The sequence below is a fragment of the Theropithecus gelada genome, chromosome 1, assembly GCF_003255815.1.
Source record: "Theropithecus gelada isolate Dixy chromosome 1, Tgel_1.0, whole genome shotgun sequence".
NCBI lineage: Eukaryota > Metazoa > Chordata > Mammalia > Primates > Cercopithecidae > Theropithecus > Theropithecus gelada.
Genome location: NC_037668.1, coordinates 216,995,595 through 217,012,310, shown reverse-complemented (window position 1 = coordinate 217,012,310; position 16,716 = coordinate 216,995,595). Strand labels below are relative to the sequence as shown.

Below are 16,716 nucleotides of genomic sequence, written 5' to 3'. Positions count from 1 at the left end.
TAGTTGTATTAGCCATATTTCAAGTGCTCAATAGTTAATATATGGCTTGTGGCTAATGTATTGAACAGGAACATTTCCATCATCACAGTCTGTTGCACAATGCTGGTATAGAGATACTTATAAAAATTATAATTTAACATGAAGATAAAAATAAAAACTGCATAATTTAGGCTAGTAATTAGCAACTTCCTGTTATACAGTAAAGTGTGTTAGTGATATATTCACTAAATACATTCTTGCTTAAAATAGACCCTGAGACTTTTCAGTTTTCTACACTTTGAAGTTTCAATTCAGTTTTCATATGTTATACTGAAGCTGCGATGGAAATGATTTGTACCCACCTCCCAGATAGTTAATGTATAGTGAATCGGAAAAGGTATTGAAGATGAACAGAAACTGTTTTTAAATGGCACAAGAATTAGCGATATGCTAAAATTAATTACAGGCGCATGACAGAGAAATGGTTGTCATGAGTGAGCTAAGAACAGTGAATCAAAGCATTTGGCTTTCAGGGTCTTACAGACCCTAAACTCAGACTGCTTTCTTCCCAGTGTCACTCCCTCCTGTAGACAGTTTCAGCTCTTTGAATTGGCTTTGTATGTCTTTTCCTGCTCCTAGTGCTCTATGATCTGGCAGTTTTTCAGATTTATAGTTATTTAGTGAACCTGCAGATAGTTTACTATTCTTTCAGATTCTAGGTTTCTAATCCATGCTGTACCCCAGTTTACTAAATTTGCCTCATTTCTCTAGATTGATCCGCTGATTTTTGGTCAGCTGATTTTTGGTTTTTGTTTTTAATAACTGATTGATTCTTTCTTGTCTGGGAACTTCTCAAGGAGAGAATTTTGGAGCCTGCTGGTGGCCAAACAGGAAGCTGAGAAGATTGAAAGTAGGCGGAAATTTACATGAACTGTCGGCATTTATTGCCCAAACAGAGTGTCAGAGAACTTCTTGTTAAGTTAAAATATATTCCTTGTCAGTCATACTCCAACTGTAGCCATATCCGAGACTAGCATAATCACCTGCATCATTTTAAGGTATATTTAAGAAAAATACAAAGGAGATAGTGATTTGTGGGAAAAGCCCCGTATTTGGTAGCTGAAGGTCCAGATTTGAATCTAGGTGTTTATACGAGATTTGTAACCTTGAATAAGCCTTTAACTTTAGTTTTCTTAAGGGAAAAATGTTTCTTGAATGCTTGTTTTGGGAATTAAATGAAAGAATGCAAGTATTAATAGAAGCAGTTAGCACAGTTACTGGCACAAAGGAGGTACTTGATAAATGTCTGAATCTAAGTCTTAATTGATTTTTTGGTGTAAAGCAACACAATTATGCTTTATTAAGGGTAGTACAGTTGGCCGGGCGCGGTGGCTCAAGCCTGTAATCCCAGCACTTTGGGAGGCCGAGGCGGGCGGATCACGAGGTCAGGAGATCGAGACCATCCTGGCTAACATGGTGAAACCCCGTCTCTACTAAAAATACAAAAAACTAGCCGGGCGTGGTGGCGGGCGCCTGTAGTCCCAGCTACTCGGAGGCTGAGGCAGGAGAATGGCCTGAACCTGGGAGGCGGAGTTTGCAGTGAGCCGAGATCGCGCCACTGCACTCCAGCCTGGGTGACACAGCGTGAGACTCCGTCTCAAAAAAAAAAAAAAAAAGAGAGGGTAGAAAGGTGGTTACCAAGGCTGAGAGAAGGGAGGAGGAAGGGGAAAGGGGACAAAGGGAAGGTTGATCAAAGGGTACAAAGTTTCAGTTACACTNCCGCGCCACTGCACTCCAGCCTGGGTGACACAGCGTGAGACTCCGTCAAAAAAAAAAAAAAAAAAAAGGGTAGTACAGTTTTACAAAAGCAAACAAGTCATACTTAACATTTTTCATAAATTGGCAAGGAAAACCTAGCAAGAATTATTAATGCCTAGATAATTTATGGAAAAGTATAACTTATTTTTTCTTAGGTATTTTCTTTTAAGCATTTTATTGAATGGTTTCTATGAAGAAATCTTTTATTAAATCTCTGGCTTGCTAGCTTTTCCTGTCAAATCTAAGTCTTCTGTTAAAAATATGTAATAAACGGCCGGGCGCGGTGGCTCAAGCCTGTAATCCCAGCACTTTGGGAGGCCGAGACGGGCGGATCACGAGGTCAGGAGATCGAGACCATCCTGGCTAACACGGTGAAACCCCGTCTCTACTAAAAAGTACAAAAAACTAGCCGGGCGAGGTGGCGGGCGCCTGTAGTCCCAGCTACTCGGGAGGCTGAGGCAGGAGAATGGTCTAAACCCGGGAGGCGGAGCTTGCAGTGAGCTGAGATCCGGCCACTGCACCCCAGCCTGGGCGACAGAGCAAGACTCTGTCTCAAAAAAAAAAAAAAAAAAAAAAAATGTAATAAACTCAGACACAGAATGTGTGGCTTGGTATTTGGAATGTAATCTTCACTTATTTTTGTGAGAAGTGTGTTTTTTTTTGTTTTTTTTTTCTTTTTAGTTTTAATGCTATTTCAGATTTAAGTTGCAGCTGATATTTTTTCTTTATACCTATTTGCTTTAATTGCCTTTTACAAAAGAATTAATAATATATATGGCAGATGATAAAGGTAAAATTTAGAGTAGTCATTCCAGAATAATCATGAGCATATGAAAGCAGAAATTTTCCCAGTAATGAGTTTGTTCACATGAGCATGAAACAAGTATCTTGGTAAGTATCCAAAAAAAGCACAGCTGTGGATTTATTCTTTTGGAGTAGCTATATAAATAAGGGTGGAGATTTAAAATAAATGAATTTTTTTCCAAGAGTGTATTTCATTCTGTGTGCCAGATCAAATTAATTATACAGCAGAGCTGAATTTTCGAATGGGTTCTAAGCACACGTTAGTTTTGCAAAGATATTTCCCTAGACCACCCCAGCCGAAACAGCACCACCTGAGTTATCCTGTCCTCTTTGCTTTTTCATGTTTCTTTCTTCCCACCGCCCCTGAAGTTTTCTTATTCATTTATTTAGCTATTTGTTTATTTTGTTTCTATGAGATTAGAAATTTTTCTATATTGATCCACTCTCTTTCCCCAGTATCTTATGGTGCTTACGACTTGCGAATGAAGAAACAAACTGGGTTTTATTTTATAGTACTCTATAAAATGGGGTTCTCATGTATAATCAGTATGCATTATGTCCATTTTCTAAAAGTTGAAGAATTTTTGTAGCTAAAAACAATTATGTGTGTATACACACATATATGTGAAATTCTTAGAACAGTGCCTGACTCATATTAAGTCATCAATAAATGCTACCAATTATGAATAAAACCATTTGCTTTTATAATACATGATTTGCATTTTTTTGATCCTGAGTTATTATGACATATGTTTGGACTTTATTTGATAATGCATCCTTAGTTGAAATGCCACCCCAAATTATTTCCTTCATTTTCAGAAGTACATGGCATCAAAAGACAGACCTCTGGTGTTGAGGATATATTTTCTATTAGGGACTTTTTAGGGGTGAAAATGTGAAATAGGATTCCTGAATTTATACATTTGTTTAAAATTGTATCTTTTAGATACTTTGTATGATGGAGTAAAAAGACATGGCAAAATTACAGATGCCAGTTGATGCAAACCCTTAGTGGTTTATTTTAGTTGGTAAGCTTTACTGCTGGTTCAGATTACAATTTTGTAAGGTAAAGTTTATCACTTTTACCCCCCCTTTGTTTATATTTTCATTGATTTTATTAAGAAAACCAGATCTTCTTTCTCCTGCAATTTATTCTTTCAGGAAACAAAGCTAGGTCCTGGGCCAACCCCATGGAGATTATTGTCACCCTTTCATGCCTGTTAGTACCAAAAGAAAAGTTGTCACATGGATGCCTAAGTAGATAGTATCTTATTAAAATGAGAAATGCATAGACTAAAGGAAAGCATTTTCTACTGTGTAGACTCATAGTCCTAAGGTGAGGCCAGCTATTTCTTTCTCTGCAATAGCAGGAGTTGTGGGGTAAGAGGAGGTTTATTCTCTGTAAAGCCATCTGGTGATGAATCAGCCAGCCAATTGCCAGGGCATAAGGATAGACTGCCCTTAACATGTGTTTTAGCTCAAGTGATTGTATACATTGACTATCATTTACATAACAATGATTTTTTCTCAGGCTTAATAATCTGAGTAAACCAGTTTCTTTTTATGGGTGATGTGGTGCACTATTTTGTAGTTCTCTTGTAATGCTGTCATATATCAAGTGCACTGTTTATTATTGCCTGTCTTGACTTAAGTATTATAGTAATTAACATCATTCAGACCCCTCTTGCCATCGTTCCTCAATTTAAATGATATGTGACTAGGAACAACGTTTTAAATATATATATTATATATTTTTATGTAAATATTATATTTATATATATATATATATATATATATGTTTTGAAATGGAGTCTCGCTCTGTCTCCCCTGCTGGAGTGCACAGTGGCAAGGTCTCAGCTCACTGCAAGCTCCACCTCCCAGGTTCACACCATTCTCCTGCCTCAGCCTTCCAGTTAGCTGGGACTACAGGCGCCCGCCACCATGCCAGCTCATTTTTTGTATTTTTAGTATAGACAGGGTTTCACCGTGTTAGCCAGGATGGTCTTGATCTCCCGACCTCATGATCCGCCCGCCTCAGCCTCCCAAAGTGCTGGGATTACAGGCGTGAGCCACCGCGCCCAGCCTAAAGTATTTGCTGTAAAATGTACATATTTTTGAAACCTGTGTAGTGAAGCTGTGTGCTCTGCTCGATAACTGCAGAGTTTTTCTTTGTTTCATGTTTATTTAGAATGTAAAACTTAGATTATTAACATTTTAGTCCATTAAATCATGAAAAGAACTCTGATTTAGCAGGAAAGTCAGTTTTTAAAGTTAATAATAGCTTTAAATGTAAATGTAATGATAGTTCCACGTAAATGGAACTATGATACTGGGCCAGTGTTCACATCTATCTGACACCCAAGTGTCTGAGCTTTAAACTTTTCTCAGATCGCTGGTGAAAACAGCTTTATGTGACAGAAAGATAAAGAATAAGAAAGAGACAACCGAAGAGGACTGTAACTAGGATTTAATGGCTAGATTTAATTGCTGTCGAAGGTTAGATGATTAATTTCACCTCCTGCCCCTGGAGATTTCTAGGTTATCCTCACTTCAAGACTTGTAGCTGGTCCAAAGCTACTCATTCATTGAAAATAGCTTGTCAAATGCTCACTGTAGATGAAACATTGGGGTAGGCTCAAGGGATACAGTGATGAAAAAATGTTTCTGTACTTCAACTCTGTGCTGATTTAGAATGATACCATCCCTACTGTCACCATCCATGTCCGGAGTAATGACAACCTCCTGTTGTTCTAGTAACACCCTAGGCTTATCTCTGTCGTGGCATCTACTAACTACCGTTCCCTGCAGTAGTGAGTTCCTCGCGGCAAGATTTTTTTGTTTTATCTTTGTGTGTCCTTGATCCTCAAAAGTGCCTGGATTCCGCAGGCTTCTCAATAGCTGTTGAAAGAAGGGAGGGATGGAGGAAGACAGTTGTGCTGCCTTCAAAGAGCTCATCAACTTGAGGTGTAATCATATCGTTACAGTATATAATTATTAATGCAAAAAATTATAGTTTAAATTCTAGCATAATAAATGTTTGAACAAAATATTGTGGGATTACAGAGACAAGAATGGCTAACTGTGCCCTGGGGGAATGGGAATAAACTTATTGAAAAGCAAATCTGTTAGTTTTGTACCTTCTCATACTCTTTGAGATTTCCTAAATGCTGAAATTAATAAGCACAGAAGATAGAGACTGATAAAATTTTGTATTATGGCTAGTCTGCTTTCGAGAATAAGTACTACAGTATTAGAAGAGACACTGAAGGCCAGGCATGGTGGCTCACACCTGTAAATTCAGCACTTTGAGAGGCTGAAGCAGGTGGATTGCTTGAACTTATGAATTCATGACCAGCCTGGGCAACATGGCAAAACCCCGTCTCTACAAAAAATACAAAAATTAGCTGGGTGTGGTGGTGCACACCTGTAGTCCCTGTTACTCAAGAGGGTAAGGTGGGAGCCCGGAGCTTGAGCTTGGGAGTTGGAGGATGCAGTGAGCTGAGATATTTCCACCGAACTCCAGCCTGAGCAATAGAGAGCCAGATCTTGTCTCAGTAAAAAAAAAAAAAAAAAAGAAGAAGAAGAAAAGACAGTGAAGATTGCTGATATGGAAAAATGGAAAAATTTGGGGGTTTGCTTTAGTTATATTATTAATCACTTTAAATGAAGTGCTGGAATTACAGGCATGAGCCACCACACTCAGCATAAAGATGGTTTTAATTCTGTCATTGATCTATTTGTCTTCTGTATGTTATGTGTTTTTTTCTTTTATTCCTTTATTATTGTCTTTTTAAATATTTAACTTTTTGTGGTGTATCATTTTGATTTCCCTTTTCTTTCTTTTACTGTATATTTTTAATGTATTTTCTTAGTGGTTACCTTGGCAATTCCAATTAATATCTTAAACTTATAAGCCTAGTTTGAATATATCAATTTAGTTTCAAGAGTATACAAATATTTCGTTTGTGTACATCTCCGTTCCTCCCCTGTAATATTATAATTGTCACAAATTACACCTTTATACATTCCCTTTCCAGTAACAGATTATAATTATTGCTTTATGAACTTGCTTATTAAACCATATAGGAAAAACAGAAGTTACAAACCATATGAAAAGTATGAAAACAGTGGATTTACATTTACCTTTATAGACACCTTTATCAGTGGTTTTAAAAATTTTTATCACAGTTTTAAGTCACTGTCTAGTGTCCTTTCATTGCAGCCGGAATGTCTTTCACATTTTTTGTAGGGCACTGTGCTGACAAAAAAAAACCAAAAACTGTCAGCTATTGTTTCACTAGAAATATCTTAATTTCTGCTTGCTTTAAAACATATATATATTATATATATATAATATATATATAATATATATATATATATGCTTGAAAGACAGTATTGCTGGGTATAAAATTCTTGGTTGACAGTCTTTTTTTTCTTCTCCTTTCCCACTGTCAATCCCACTGCTTTCTAGTCTCCATAGTTTCTGAGAAGAAATCTGCTGTATATCTTGCTGAGGCTCCATTGTACATGAAGAGTCACTTATGTCACCGTTTTCAAAATTCTTTCTATTTCTTTAGGTTCTGACAATTTGATTGTAATGTTTTTTGTGTAGAGCTCTTTGAGTTTATCTGCTGGTAGTTTATTGAGCTTCTAGGATGTATGTATTGATTTATTTTGGAAGTATTTTTCCATTAAGACTTCAAATACTTTTCTGTCATATTTCCTTCTGGGACACCTATAATGTATATGTTAGTATGTTTGATGATATCCTGCTGGTGCCTCAGGCTCTGTTCATTTTACTTCATTTGTTTTTCTACTTCTCATATTGAAGATAAGACAACCTCAGTGTTCTTATCTTCAGGTTCACTGAACCTGTCTAACTCCTGCTCGTATCTGCTTTTGAGCCCCTCTAATGAGTTTTTCTTCAGTTATTCTGCTTTTCAGCTCCAGAATTTGTTTGGTTCCTTTTCATAATTTCTGTCTTCCTACTGATATTCTCATTTTTCTCATATACTGTTTTGCTAATTTTTTTGTTGATCGTTTTCTTTAGCTCATTCAACATATTTAAGACAGTAGATAGTTGATGTAACACCTTCGACTAATAACTACAATGGGCGTTAACAGGAGAGATTCTATCAAATCTTTTTTGTTGTTTCTTTATTTTCATTATGTTATTTTTTATTTTTTGAGAACTGTACTTTTTATCTTATTTTTATTTATTCATTTGTTTTGAGGCAGTGTTTCACTCTTTTGTCCAGACTGGAGTGCAGAGCTTGATCGTGGCTCACTGCAGCTTCAACCTCTTGGATGCCACCATGCGCAGCTGTTTTTTTTTTTAATTTTTCATAGATGTGGGTCTTATTATGTTACCCAAGCTGGTCTTGAATTCCTGGGCTCAAGGAATCCTCCCTCCTCCACCTTCCAAAGTGGTGAGATTACATACATCGGCTACCATGCCTGGTGAGAACTAGACCTTTTAAAAATTATGTTGTAGTACATCCGGAAATGTAATTCTTGCACTCTCCAGGGATTGCTGAATCTTACATGTTCAGGGTTGAAGTGATTATCTGTTTGTGACTTTTGTAAACAGTTTTTGCAAGGTGTGTAGTTTTTGTTATATGTGGACACTGAAGTTTCTTGTGTTTCCTCTGTGGTCAGCTATTGACCTAATAAATATTGCTTTAAATATCTGACCTCAAAAAGGAGAAAGAAAAACAAAACACACATACATTGTCTTTATATAATAAATTCCTTGGAAGTTTCTTAGGCCCGTGGGTATTAAAGTACTGGTGGCCTGCTGTTGTGTTGGTTCCTCAGTAATCAAAAGCAGCAATGAGATCATGCAATCCAGTATTTGGAAGACTAGGTCCTTTTTGTGTACCTTGGCTCCAGGAAGCCACACTAGGAATGCAGGAGGCTGTCCCCAGGCTGCTTCATGGAGCTGTTGGGGTTGTGGCTGTGGAATGAGTGATAGCTGCTACCATGAAAGATGGAAATTCTGTGACATTTATCACCCTCTTTTACTATATGCCAGAGTTCCAAAATGGTCACTTCAGATAATTTCTGTCAATGCATCTTTAGATGATATCTTCTTGGCTTTTTTTTTTTTTTTTTTCTCTCTTACAGGTGGGATACCTGAAATGCAGAAACATAATGCATATATTTTTGCAGTCATTTAGAAAGCATGAGGGACTGGTAATTTAACTCAGAAAGTATACTCTAAAACCCATGTCTATTTGACTAATCCAGAAATTCTGGAAAGAAATGTACCTGCTATCACATCTGGTTAAGACCTTGGTCATATTCTATACAAGTTGGAAACCCAAAGGCTCCTTTCCCACCATTTAGAGGAACCTGAGTTGAATCATGTGCCTTGGCTACTGAAGAAACTACTAACCAGGTTTCAATTTTATCCATGTGTTTGGTCCATTGATCTATTTGTCTATCTTTTCTTTCTTTTTTTTTTGAGACGGAGTCTTGCCCTGTCACCCAGACTGAAGTGCAGTGGCACCATTGCAGCTCACAGCAACCTCTGCCTCCCGGGTTCAAGTGATTTCCCTGCCTCAGCCTCCCAAGTAGCTGGGATTATAGGCGCATGCCACTATGCCCAGCTAATTTTGTATTTTTAGTAGAGACGGGATTTCTTCATGTTGGTCAGGCTGGTCTTGAGCTCCTGACCTCAGGTGATCTGCCCACTTCGGCCTCCCAAAGTGCTGGGATTATAGGCATGAGCCACCCGCCCAGCCATGAGATGGATTTTTATATAAAATTGTGTGAAAAGTTCATTAATATGGTTTCAGATTCCATATTGCAAATAACCTTCAAGAAACTACTGCTTGTATAATTTTTATGTAGTATCAAAGAAATTACTAAATAATTACAATTATTTGAAAAGCGTATTAAAATACCTCTCCCTTTTCCACCTGTTTGTATGAAGCCAAGTTTTCTTTATATATCATTAAATTAAGCAGTATATGGCAATGGATTAAATTCAAAGCTGATATCAGGTTTTATTTTTTTAAGGTAGACATTAAAGAGATTTGAAAAATGTAAAATAGTGCTACCTTTCTTATTTTTGTTTTGGAAAATATGGTTACTTTGTCATAGAAATGTTAGTAATTTTAAAATGAAATTGGATTATTGTTATTTAAAATGAATTAATAAATACCAGTTTCATTTCTAATATGTAAAATATATATATATGTATGTGTGTGTATTGCTCATGTAGACAAATGCTCTGTAGAGTTCATTTGTTAAAGAGTTTAAAAGAGTCCCAAGAACAGAATGTTTCAGAATTGCTGCCCTAGGAAAATGTATTAAGAAAATAAAGTACACGTGAGGAAAAAGAAATTGAAATTGCATTCTGTAGTTTACACTTGGTAGACAAAGGAGCAGTTTATTTGGTCAACGTAGTTCTTAATCAGGTATCATATATACTCACTGAATTCACTGTGTCTTTCTCAAACCATTTATACCTAAGACATTTATTGGTACAGTATTGCTATTTTTCTGATGCTAACATGATGCTAACATGAGCATTTACTTGAGGATTATAGACCTTTATAAACTATGCTAAAAGGCTTTCAGAAGTATGAAAACTATAACCTACTTATTACTTTAATCTCTTTCTTTTTAATTGTACTCTTAGTCAATTCTGTGGGCTTACTTCACTGATGAGAATTTAGTATATATGTATATATTTCCTGGGACCTGTGGACAGTTCATTTAGTATAAATGTGAATGAATGCAGTTCTATTCTTAGGCCTTCCAGTGTTTGGTGAATAGCCCACTAAAGCTGAAGATATCTGAATGTATATTTTGCTTCATGTTTCTCTTCAGGATGACGTAGCTTTGCCAAAGACTTAGAAGCTAAGCAGAAAATGAGCTTAACATCCTGGTTTTTGGTGAGCAGTGGAGGCACTCGCCACAGGCTGCCGCGAGAAATGATTTTTGTTGGAAGAGATGACTGTGAGCTCATGTTGCAGGTAATTTTATCAGCCTTCTCTATATGTGTTTATTCAAAACTTGAGATTGGTATATAATCTTTTTCTACTCCTTTAGAAAACAGTGCTATTTAGATTTGAACTTTCTCTCCTTTTAGCTCCAGCTATCATTCTAATTAATTTTTTGTCCCCTTGAACCATCTAAAAAAAAAGTTCTAAGTCTTGAGGATTCTATTTTGAAAAATAAGTTCTCAGAATAAGGAAGTTTATTAGTAAGTGGAAAGTTTCACATTATACACTTTTAAAATAAGACATTGCAAAAATCAGCACAGCATGGAGTAAAACTGAATTTTGATCACTGATACTTCAGTGATAAAGGAAATTAGTTTCAGCACTTTTAGAGATGTTCATTATGATGCCTGCCAGGAGTTCAAGCATAAGCAAAAATTGTTGACTATTTTTAAAAGCAAATTTTATTGTGTATATTTAAGGTATACAATGTGATGTTACGTGATACATACAGATAGTATAAAAGTTACCGTAAGTTACTCCAAGTAAAATAGATCCTCAAGAGTACACAGCCTCAGGAAGAGGGTCTCTAGGAGTTAGAATCAGACGGAGGAGGCATAGAGTCTTCAGGGAAAACACTATAAAACAAGCTCATCCAGCCTGGGCCCAGGATGGCTTTGAATGTGGCCCAACACAAATTCAGAAAGTTGCTTAAAATATTATGAGTTTTTTTGTAATTTTTTTTTTTTTTAGTTCATCAGCTCTTGTTAGTGTATTTTATGTGTGGCCCAAGACAATTCTTCTTCTTCCAATGTGGCCCAGGGAACCCAAAAGATTGGACACCCCTGCTATAAAAGGACAGGGACTAGAGTCTTTCATTCTTGCCAGAAGTTTAACAGGAAAAAAGGCCTGGTCAAAATTGTCTGTCTTTGCAGTTTTAACGCTCAGATCAGCTAAGATTTTCCCATTAGTATCAGAAACGTGATGAAGTTAGCAGTCTTTGTTAGGATTTAAATTACATATTTCTGAGGGATTTTTATTAAATTTTCATTGAAATATCCAAATGGGTTGTGAACATCAAGTTGTCATGCACCTTCTGGTTCAGCTTAGTTTAGAGGAAATGTGAATTTGATTATGTAGAAATGAAAACAGATTAATGCTTAAGTGGTTAGATATCCATTACATACTCTTCCTGTTCCCTCAGTTTTCCTTGACCCAGTCACTACATATTATGTTCTGTAATCTTGGTCTTCTGCTTAATTCCTGTGGTGGGTGCTGAAACACATTGATACTTTATATACATTTCATGATAACTAAAAACATAGGATTTTTTTTTTCATTGGCTGCTTAGTTTAAAAAATAGTTACACAAATGGGATTGTCTTATTCTGTGAATACTAAACTGATCTTCTTTGCCTTGAGTTCCTGACTACTCTTCTTGAAAAGTTGTTACTGTCTTTATTAAACAAACAAACGATGTATTCTTGGGATCCCACATAACAGGCCCACTCCTCACTCCCTAATCCCCGGAGTTGTAATGGCGTCTCACTCGACTCAGTGGACTCTGTTGTTCTCTTGTCGTAAGAGTGCTCTATCTCTTGCTGTAGGTGTTTATGTACTGTCAGTGTTCACCATAAGCAGTTGGAGGGCAGGGTACACTGTAGATTAAGGATATTCCAGATTTCAAACAAGTTGTAGACGTAGCGAAGCAGCCTGTCCTAAATTACTTCCTCCCCAAATCATTTTTTCTCAATATCCCTGATCTGTGTTTATCACACTCCTTTGAAAGCCACCATTCTCTGGCTCCATGAGCAGCCGTTCGACTCCTTTATTCTTGTATCTAATAGTAACGTTTCTCTTTACTTTGGAATTTACCTTTTCTCAACTCTAATTTAATTTTTTTCTTTGAATTTCAGTCCATTGTCCAAAGGATTTCTGCCCTTTTTCTGTGTACTCTTTTCCTCAGAGACAGATTATTTATGAGGATCCATTAAGTATTTATTGAGAGCCTACATGTACTTGAAATCTCACTTCTCTTACAACATTTGGAGGTTTTATCCTTAGACTAGATCAACTTGATAAATTGACAATGTGGTGAAATTATTTTGCTGAGTGGTGCTATGTTGCTTCTTACCAACTTAAGAACTGAATTTAGTATTTCATTAGCTTAACCAGAAGAAAAAAAAAATTTAAAACAAGGCAAAAATGAATTTTAAGTAATTTTTAGATTTAATGCAGGAGTTTTTTAAAATCTCAAGTTGGTCCACCCTCAAGTCTTCAGCAATTAATCACTTCACCTTTAAGGTGGCCTACTGGGTGCTGTGTCTCACGGTGGCTTCTGCTCCTGGCAAGCTGTGATTCTCTCTGTATTTGCTTGTCTCTACTTTTCAGGGTGATCGTTTGCCTTGTGACCTCAAGTCTCTGATAAAAGTTAAGATGAGTTTTTGGTTTTCAGTTTGTTCAACATTTTTCTTATTAGGAAGATGGGAGTGATGACTTCAAATTCTTTGCATGTTGAACCAGAAACTGGAAGTCATGTCTGTTCCCCATTTTTGATACTCCCTTTGCTTTTAGTATACCAGGGTTCACACAGTAACCCCGTAATACACAGTGATCAAGTTCCAATTCATTGGCTCACAGACTGTTTCTTCTGTGACTATAATGATATTTCCTTTCAATACCAGCTTCCACAGGCTTATAGTTCTTCTTTCGGGTGCTTCCATCTGCACCAGAGCTTAGAGAAAGACAGAGAAAACTTTAAAAGAAACTTAAAAGCAATTTTCAAAAACCACAGTTTGCCATTAAAATACTTTTTTTTGACTTCCAGTCCCTTTCCTTCTTAGAGCTGTCCCGTGAATTCCAGCTTTAGAACCCATATTTTAAGTGAAGATAATTCTGCTCTGAAACATATCATAGTGTGTCCCTTTTCCTCTAAGTCTTTGGACTCTTTATATAGTTTATGCTCATTTTTAGTTTTGAAAGAAGAAAATCCTACAAGGTAAATTTTTTTACAATAAGATATATAAAACATGGTAAAATTATAATTCACATGATTTCTCTATAGCTGTTTTAAATTTTAAAAAATTAATACATTCAACAAAGTCAGCTGATGTAAATTCTCAATAGTAGAACATGTGAATTTAGTAGAAAAGAATATCTTTCAAATTCAATGCTTTCCTCTTTGGGGAGTGATGCTACAAATTTTTGTTGTATAGTGGCACTATTTTAATATCATTTAATCCACATTAACTTTGATATTTCTGTATATTTACTGTTCTGTTAATGCTAGTATCTAGCCAAAATGTGATTGGTATTTATTCTAGTATTTTCTTGTATTTATTAACTTAAAAAATTTCTTTCAGTCTCGTAGTGTGGATAAGCAACATGCTGTCATCAACTATGATGCCTCTACGGATGAACATTTAGTGAAAGATTTGGGCAGTCTAAATGGGGTAAGTTAAGGGTTTATTTTTTGTCGTCTTTGAACATTTGTTTAATATTGTAAGAAGAAAAATCAGATTACATTTCCTAGCTACATTTTCTTTATCTTTAATTTGTATTTTATTTTTAAATGCTTATCAGGTACATAGCACTTTGGGGACCATCCAGTAGAATATGAAACTAGCCCATATTCCAAAGAAACTGTATAAGCAGATGAGTCCAGAAGGTGGTTGTCATTGTCTGTGATGGCTAAAGAAGACTTCTTTAAGAAGCTGGAACCTAAGCTGGACTTCACTATATGGCTGTAATTTATATGAGGGAAAACGGTACAAAGTCATGGCAGTAAGAATGCAAAAAAGTACTCTTAAGGACAGAGAAGTAGTGGTTAACTTTAGAAAATAAAGATGGAGCCAGGCGCGGTGGCTCACACCTATAATCCCAGCACTTTGGGAGGCCAAGGTGGGGAGATCACCTGAGGTCAGGAGTTCAAGACCATCCTGGCCAACATGGTGAAACCCGTTTCTACTAAAACTACAAAAGTTAGCTGGGCGTAGTAGTGCATGCCTGTAGTTCCAGCTTCTCAGGAGGCTGAGACGGGGGAGTCACTTGAACCCAGGAGGCAGAGGTTGCAGTGAGCCAAGATGGCACCACTGCACTCCAGCCTGGGTGACAGAGTGAGACTGCGTCTCAAAAAAAAAAACAAAAAACAAAAAAGAAAAGAAAGATGGAAAGGTGCCGGAGAGTAGACAGCTTTCTCTGCTAGAGTAAAAAAGGTGAAACAACACAACCATTTGCCTTCACAAATACAGTACATTATCTAAACACCAGTGTTCATTATTCTTGGAATTCATACTTTGAATATATTTTTGTGTTACTGAAGTGAATTTTTTCTTATTTCTTCATTTGGTCTTTCTAAATTTGGCATAATATAAGTAGCCACAAACTAAAAAGAATGCTAAAGTATTGAATTATTTCTCTTATTTCAGTTTCTTCATTTTCTTATGGTTCTGCAAACACAAGCAAATATTGTGTTGTTCATATCTGTGCTATTGAAATTCTTGAAGTGAATTTAACAGAAATAAGTGTATCCCAACTGCTTCAGGCTACTCATGCTTTTCAAATGTGCATCAAACATTGTATACAAGAATATGCAGAAATGTGGCAAATATGGTAATACATTTTTTTTTACCAATTCTGAATTGACCTGCTACTGAAGGACTTTTATATTTATTCTTTGAGATAAATACAAATTTTTTGTAGGCATGTTTTTCTGTTGGTTTTATTCAAGACTTTTTTTTTTTTCTTTGTTTTATTCAAGCCTTTTTTTTTCCTCAAAGCACATAGAGTTAAGTGTACATTCTTCATGTCTGCCTTGAAAATTCTCACATTTGGCATTATTCTCCTTTTCAGATTGATGCTCCATCATTACATTTTCCCTTGCTCTTCTTCCAAAACAGCAGTCTTCCTGCTATACTATGTCTTTCTTCAAATAACTTGTTAGATTTTCTTCAGTCTACTATTTCTCCCATCTCCCTTGCCATTCATAAAAGTTGTACACATTTTTTAAAGTAAAGCTCAAATTCTACTTCTTTTTGAAGAGATGAAACAGAGGCCCGTTTACTTAGGAATTTTAACCTGCTGATGTTGACATGTTGAAAGGGTTAAAATTAAGAGAGATGGGCAAAGTAGGTAGAAACTGTTGTAACATTAGGCATGAATGTTAGCAATTTTGATTCTCAACTCTTTGCTAGAATTTCTGTCTTCCTTCTTCACACCCATAAGCCTTTGTGTGCTTGATTAGCCTGGTATTAAATCTACTTTTATACCTCAGTACTGTGCTGAATTATGAGCTCCTGAATAAGTTCATGTGCCTTCTGCTTCTGTGAACACAGTGCCTGGCAGAGAGTTCTGCACAGTGCATGGACCCAGTACATCTGCTTTGAGTGGAATTGAATTAATTTTCTACTTGAAGAATTTGTAGTGAAAAATTTTAACTTCTATGTGTGGATTATTTTAACAATGTTATATTGTCTTTAAGTCTAGAAAGTTTCATCTTGACAACAGATGAACAGTGGTAGTCTGTATGTCTTTACATAATTATTTTGGAAAATAGTAAGTGGGAATTACATCAGCATTTTAGTCTTTTAAAAGACTATGATCAAATATGGAAATTACTTGGCATTGGTTCCAAAAATAATCAGGTGAAATATGAATGATATCTTTCTTATAATTTGATTATACTCAATAATATTGTGAAAGATACTAACTCATGGAGAGCAACATGTGCATTTTGAGTTAGAAATCAGTACCAGGATTTGAAACTCAGATATGTTATTTATCAGCAGTGTAACCTGGGACAAATCACTTAATCTCTCTGAAATTCAGTTTCCTCATATATACTCCCTTCCAAAGTGTGTGAATGTGTTGCGAGTTGAAGTTTATGAAAGCAAAGATGCAGTGCAGAGTCTTGCTTCAGCTATTAAGGGATGAAATAATTCCTGTTCTGTAGTGTTGTTATGAGGATGAAATGCAGCAGTACATTTGAGTGTGTGCTTAGTGTGGAACTTTAAAGCATTACATACATTACAAATACACTGGTACCCAAATGACAGCCTAAGAAACATGCCATAAAGGCCTGTAGCCGCCAAAACATGTCAAAAGTCTAGGAAGTACCAACTGTCATGCATTTTAGTCATAAGAGAACTTGTAGACTATTATTCACA

The 16,716-nt window shown here is 36.2% G+C and overlaps 1 protein-coding gene across 3 annotated transcripts in view; it reads left to right on the top strand.

Moving 5' to 3' along the window:
* The window catches only part of CEP170 (centrosomal protein 170), a 130,287-nt gene that overhangs the window by 18,849 nt on the left and 94,722 nt on the right, over window positions 1-16,716 (top strand). For all 3 annotated transcript variants that reach the window (XM_025361798.1, XM_025361790.1, XM_025361781.1), the window contains exons 2-3: window positions 10,441-10,586; window positions 13,915-14,004. In XM_025361798.1, coding sequence (XP_025217583.1) covers window positions 10,482-10,586; window positions 13,915-14,004 — 195 coding nt within the window. In that variant the 5' untranslated portion in view covers window positions 10,441-10,481. The remainder of the gene's footprint in view (window positions 1-10,440; window positions 10,587-13,914; window positions 14,005-16,716) is intronic.